This window comes from Fukomys damarensis, unplaced genomic scaffold, assembly GCF_012274545.1.
Source record: "Fukomys damarensis isolate Sample0158 unplaced genomic scaffold, DMR_v1.0_HiC HiC_scaffold_11, whole genome shotgun sequence".
Lineage (NCBI taxonomy): Eukaryota > Metazoa > Chordata > Mammalia > Rodentia > Bathyergidae > Fukomys > Fukomys damarensis.
The window spans coordinates 2,328,674-2,334,823 of record NW_022900923.1 but is presented as its reverse complement, the minus strand read 5'-3'; the positions used below and the strand labels follow the sequence as shown (position 1 = coordinate 2,334,823).

The 6,150-nt window shown below is 59.8% G+C and overlaps 1 protein-coding gene across 2 annotated transcripts in view; it reads left to right on the top strand.

Moving 5' to 3' along the window:
- Positions 1 to 6: 6 nt before the first annotated feature.
- LOC104875100 overlaps positions 7 to 6,150 on the top strand; it is a 6,579-nt gene continuing 435 nt past the window's right edge. The window contains exons 1-2 of one of the 2 annotated variants that reach the window (XM_019210456.1): positions 7 to 199; positions 5,610 to 6,106. In XM_019210456.1, the coding sequence (XP_019066001.1) occupies positions 141 to 199; positions 5,610 to 6,106 (556 nt within the window). In that variant the 5' untranslated portion in view covers positions 7 to 140. The other variant, XM_010642490.2, reaches the window with a different exon arrangement.

The window sequence follows — 6,150 nt, the reverse complement described above, 5'->3', positions numbered from 1 at the left end:
CGAAGGACACGCGGGACGGGACGGGACCGGACGGCACTTTGGGTGCGGGGACCCGCCATCTCCGGGGCCCCTGATCCGACAGGCTCCGCCTGGGACAGCTCGGGATTCAGGTCCGCGACCTCAGGCGGGACCCGGAGGCGATGGCCACCTGCGGAAGGGGCCACTCCGAAGCCCGTGTTTCCTGCGGCGCCCGATCCAGGTATCCTGCAGCAGAGACGTGTTTGGGGTCCTTTACCAGGGCCAGGCGGCTGCAGACCCCTGACTGTGTCCTGTGTGTGTCGGGGGGGAGGTGTCCGGCGGTGGAGGGCGGAGGACGGGTCTGGGGCAGGGAGAGCTCCCTTCTAGGGCTGAAGCCCGGGCAGCTTCCTGCTGCCTCCCTGCTCCCTGACCTCTGCAGGCCACAGGTGCAGTCACCCAGCACCCTGTGTCCCGGCCAAAGGCCACGGCCCGCCTGATCTGTGTGTGTCCCTCACATCCTCGGGGTCCATCTGTCCTCCGTGTCTGTCCTCGGTAGCCCCTCGTGCGCCGATGCCTCTCCGCCGCCCCCAGACTCAGTCTCCCCTTGGTCCCAGCTGTCACTTGCCCCAAGGCTGCAGAAACCCCAGGGCTGGCACTTGAGGTCCTGGCTCCCGCTGTGCCGGAAGTGGAGGGAGCAGCCTGTCCTGTCCCGAGGGCCTCGGCCTGGAGTCCAGCACAGCGGGGCATCGCGGTAGCTTGCATGGCACGGCTGGGCATGGGCCGTGAGGTCAGAGAGGCCTCCGGATCTCAGGGGCAGGAGGAGATGCTGCCCAGTAATAGCGAGGGCCACTTCATACCACTGGGCTGGCTGGCTGAAAAACACCCAGATGCAGAACAACAGCGTCAGTGAGCGTGTGCAGAAGATGGAACTCGGCGGGTGGGAAAGGCACCACTGCTGCTGTGGAGTTGTGACAAAGTTTGAAGATTTCTTGAAAGGCGAACATGGCATTGTGCTGGGACCTGGTGCTTCCACTCCTAGGTATAGACCCCAAAGAACTGAAGACAGCTACTCACACAAGTGTGAATACACGTTTGTTCATAGGAGCATTACTCATAAATGCCAAAGGGCCCATTGGTGGGTGAGTGGATAAACTGTGGTATACCCATGCACTGGAATGTTACTCAGCCATCAAAAGGAACAAAATATTACTCCGTGCTTCCAAATGGACTAACCTCTAAGGACGTGATGCAAAATTGTGAAACGGGCCAGGCCCTGAGGGTTCCACTTTATTTCCAGGGTTTGCACTGATACGAAATATCTGCAATGCGCAAATCACTGAGTGCAGATTAGTGGTTGCCAGGCGTGGGGGTGACAAGTAGATGTCAGCTGTTTGCTGGGTGTGTGCTTTCTTCTGGGAACAACGAAAGTGTCTTGAAACTAGATGGCAGTAGTGGCTACACAATTTATAAACATATCAGCAAAACCCTAAAATGTCAGGGTTGCATATGTGAATGTTGCCTAAACTAGAAAAAAAAGAGGATTCTATTCTTTTTTTTCTTTTTTTTTTTTTTCCTGGACCAGGGATCAAACTCAAGTCCCTGTGCTTGTCAGGCAGGTGCAGTGTCACTGAGCTAAGTCCTCGGCCCGCATAAAAAGAGGATTTCAATAGAAAAGAAAAGGGGTGTCATCCATCTGGGGTCAGGGGCAGAGAAGTGGATGTGTAAAGCTCTATGGCCTGGGCCGCCAGGATGGAAGAGGAATCATTTGGGGCTGTATATCAAATACATGCTACAGTTAAGGGGTAAAAGTAACACAGCTTCTCCTTCTTATTTATGAGACACGTCTCAAGATGTGCTGTCTTGAACTTGCAGAGTGATCCTCCTGCTTCAGCTTCCCGAGTGCTTGGATTACTGGCATGAGCTCACAAAATTTCTTTTAAAGATATGTTTATTATGACATGAAAACAGAATAATATAGCAAGCCCAAGTCGACTAATTAGATAAGAAAACTTGCACACACGTGTGCCTGGTAACTGGAAACCTGTCCTCCAGGGGAGGTTGGAAGGCTGCGGCCCCTAATGGCCGTCTGAGGGCCGGCGCAGGGTCAGCCCGGATGCCCCCCGCTCTGTGCAGCTTTGGGGCCCACACAGGGCGTCTGCGCCCCCCACAGCAGGCCATCGTGAGGACGTGGCAAACCCGTGTCCCGGTGTGGAAGGCCAGTTCCTAGCTGCCCTGTCACACCCGCGAATGTCACACCCACGTCCCACACAACCGGGAGCTGTAAAGCGGTGACTTCAGCCTCCACTGTCCCGGGGCCCACGGGAGGTCCGAGCTGCCTGGAGGAAGGAGCAGTGGCCTCTTCTTGCCGGAGAGCCAGCGATCAGCCAGGGCCCGTGACTTCCACCCCCTCAGTCCGGGCAAGGCCGCCTTCCACTTCAGGGGCGCCTGCACCCGGCCCGCCTAGTTCAAATGTCTTTTCCACGTCGCTCTTCCTGCCAGCACCTCAGATCCTCCGCCCTTCGGGAAGGTGTCTGTCTCCCGGCAGCGGGAGGGCTGGGGCACCCGGTCGCTCGGTCGGGAGGCACTGGAGCTTTGCTAGGACAGCTGGGAGGGCTGCGGAGGACGCAGGAATGCGTTTGCCCAATGCCGGTGGGGTCCTGGTTCCCTCTCCAGAGGAGAGATGTCCCCAAGTTTCAAACAGGGGCAGGGACGGGACCTGGAGCCCAGGGGGAGTCGCGGGCAGCGAGGAGTGAGTGAGCGGGTGACCGCGTCTCGGACGCCTCGCTGGCTGTGTCGGGAGCCCCTGCCGGCTCCTTTTCTCTCGGGGCCTGTGGGCAGCACCCCAAACCTGGCTGTCGCGGGTCCCTGTGCAGGGGGCGTGGCCTTCGCTCTTGCGGTGAGCGCTAGGGGTCCCCGGAGGCCTCACTCCTTGTCCTCAGGTCGGTCAGGTGGCCCCTGTGCCAAGTGACCACAGACTTGGAGGCCCAAACTGCACAGACTTGCTCTCCCGGTCTGGGGCCCTGCGGAGCCAACCCTGTTTTGGGTGGGGGGTTGGGGATCCGATTCTCCATCCCAGCTCCTGCAGGGCCATCGTGGCCTTCAGAACCTACATTGCGGATCCCTCCGGATCCCTCCCGTCCGTCCTGTCTCCTGTCCCTCTGCTTCCTGTGGCTGGCTTGCTATCCCCCTCCCTGAGGAGACGCCCCTGGTGGGGTGCAGCCTGGAGGGGCCCCGACCGGAGAAGCTGCCCGTGGGGTCCTTACCTGAGTCCCAGTGTCGGAGACTCAGCCCCAGGTTTGAGGATTAGGTGCTGAGGTCTTGGGGGCCAGGGCCCAGCCTGGTGCTCTCCCATGCTCCCTGCCCAGCTCCACTGAGAGATTAATCTCCCCAGCCCAGGACCCCAGACCTGCTCGCTTGAGTGACTCTGAAATGGGGGTGGTAGGCACCCCACTCCTGAGATCTGCATTTGTGACTGTTCCCACTCATGAGCTAGTTTAGTAGATTTTTTTCCCTTAAATTCAAAGACACTGACAATTCAAAGACCGCACAACAAAGAGAATGAAGTGTACAGCGTCTCGGAAATGTCGGGGAGGTAGCCCTTGCACTCGGTGGTGCTGACGTCCCGGTCACTTCCACCAGCTGCGCCGTCTCTGCCGTGGCTTTTGTTTCAGAAATGGAAGTGGCATTCCTGTGCTCACACGTGGAAAGGTCTCTTAGCAACGTCTCATGCACACACACCGCTGCACACCAGCGTCTCACTGAGAAGTGTGTGCACCGGTGGCCAGCGGGCAGGTGGGCAGGTGGGCAGCGTTTAAAGCTCTGTGGGTGGGGACCTCCCTCCGGGAGGGGCCAAGCTCTGTGAAGGTGGGGACCCCGGGAGGAGCTGGTGGTGCCTGACGCAGGGTGACTTCCCTGAAAACACAAGGCGGCTCGGATGGCTCTCGACACCGCACACCTCAGGACCAGCCGCAGGAAAGCACCGCGTTGTTCCCAGGAGAGCGCTGGCTTTGGGGGCTTTGTGGCCCGAGTCTGTGCCCAGCATGGTGCCAAGCCCCTTTGCTAGGGTGTGGGCTCCATGTGACAGTGCCAGCCTGGCAAATCGAGCCCTGGTTCTGTCCCCTGTGCCAAGAAACAAAATGAAACCCTGGAGCACTCATGAATCCTCTTCACCCAACGAGGTGGTCACTACTGATCCCACTGTGCAGATGAGGGAACTGAAGCCATGCGCCATGGGGCCTGTCACCCCTGGGCTCCGGACTTTGGCCTTCACTAGAGGAGGGGACAAGATGGGGTGAAGGGTGCCAGCTCCGCAGTGAGCCTTCCTTGGCATTGGCGCTCAGCTCTGCCCGCCCAGCTGTGTGGCAATGGTGACTGCAACTCTGCAGATGCCACCACAGCCACGCAGAGACCCACGCTGGGCACGTGACCCTGCACTCACACAGGCAGCGGAATATGAGTCAGACCCTGGTGTTAACAGCACCCAGGACAGGCGGGTGCACAGCCCATGGGGTGACTGCAGGCCAAGGTGGGACAGAGGCTGGGGGAGCTCTGAAGGCTGGACAGGAAGCAACGGTCCCGTGGAGTTGGGGGGCCTATGAGGAGGAATCACAGAGGCCAAGTGGCTGCATTGCCAAGTGCTCAGGGGGTGCAGAGAAGTCGGGGAAGGGCGTGGAGACCTCAGTGGGCTCAGACAGCGAGGTGGCTGGAGGCAGTCATATCCCGAGGCGGGGACAGCATCCAGGCCTAGAGGGGAGGCGTAGGGTTGTGGATGGTGGGGGTGGGACGTTCCTGGAAGACATTTGACTCCCACCATGACAGAAGAAGCGGTAGTCTGGGGTCTGGAGAGGGCAGGTGGTGCATCTGGAAGGGATAGGATTCTGGCCCCTGGAAGGTGCGGCCTCCTGGGCAGGCAGCAGGGCTGCCATTCTGTGCTGGAAGGCAGAGAAAGCCTGGTCATATTGGGATCAGGGGTTTTGGGGTTTTCAGTGAACCCGCCCCTGGGTCATCACAGCTGCAGCATCTCTGGCTGGGGGCAAACAGGGAATGAGACACGGCCAGGCCAGCCAGGGGTCCTTGGAGTCACCAAGGAGGGTGACAGCTGGGGTGGAGAGAGGACATCCAGGGGCACAGAGCAGTCCAGCTGGGACTTGGGGTTCTGCATTTTTTGTTGCAATTCCATTGGGGAATTTCTTGGGGCTCCGCTGACCCCCAGTATCTTCTACAGATGAGGAGTCAATGGGAAATCACTGGCCAGTCTTTCCCTCGAGGAGTTTGGGGTTGTTTCAAGCACTGTGGTGCAGGCCTGCAGTCCCAGCACTCGGGAGGCTGAGGCAGGAGGATCATTGCAAATTGGAGGCCAGTCTGGGCTACACAGTGAGTTCAGGGCCAGCCTGGGCTACACAGAGAGACCCAGTCTTACAAAAAAAAGACGCCAGCCCTTGGAGAGTGGCAAGGGATGAAGAAGGGACCAAAGCTAGTGTCAGACAGGAGCAGGAGGAGCGGGAGATGCAGGGGGCTCTCGGACAAGGAGCCCAAGGGGAAACGACCGGGTAGGTGGGCTGGGACCCAGGGTGCTGCTCCTCGCTCGCTCACGGTGCCCCTGCAGTGGCAGGGACCCCTCACCCTCTGCTTTCTCCTGGCCCCCAACACAGAACGTGGGCAAGGTCGTCGCCAAGGGCTGCCGATACCTCATCCTCGGCCTGCAGAGCTTCGCCACCGCCTACTCCTCCCCGTTCGCAGTGGCCACCAGCGTGGTATCCTTCGTGCGCTAGAGGACCCCGCGCCTTCTGGACTTGGACTCGCAGTGCACGCGGACTGAACCAGAGAGCTGCCTTCCTTGTTGGGTCGGACGGGTCAGGCGCGAGCCACCCTGCTGCCCTCCGGCTGCCTCGGCTCCTGGACACTGGCCGGGTGTCCTGTGGCCTGGACTGGGCCCGGGAGAGTTGGTCCTGGGACACTCAGCCTTCGTGGGAAGGCAGCAGGGTGGGCTGGAGACGGGCTAAGTCCATCCCAGGGCAGGGAGCGGCCTTGCCGGGCCCCTGGTTCGGGGTTCCCCTGCTCAGGGTGCAGGCGCCCGGGGTGCCCAGCGCCCTGGCTTCCTCACTTCCGAGGCTGCACAAAGTAGCTGTGTATTTCTCTTTTCTTTCTTTTTTTTTTTTGGATCCAGGGATTGAACTCGGGTCTGCGGTTTTC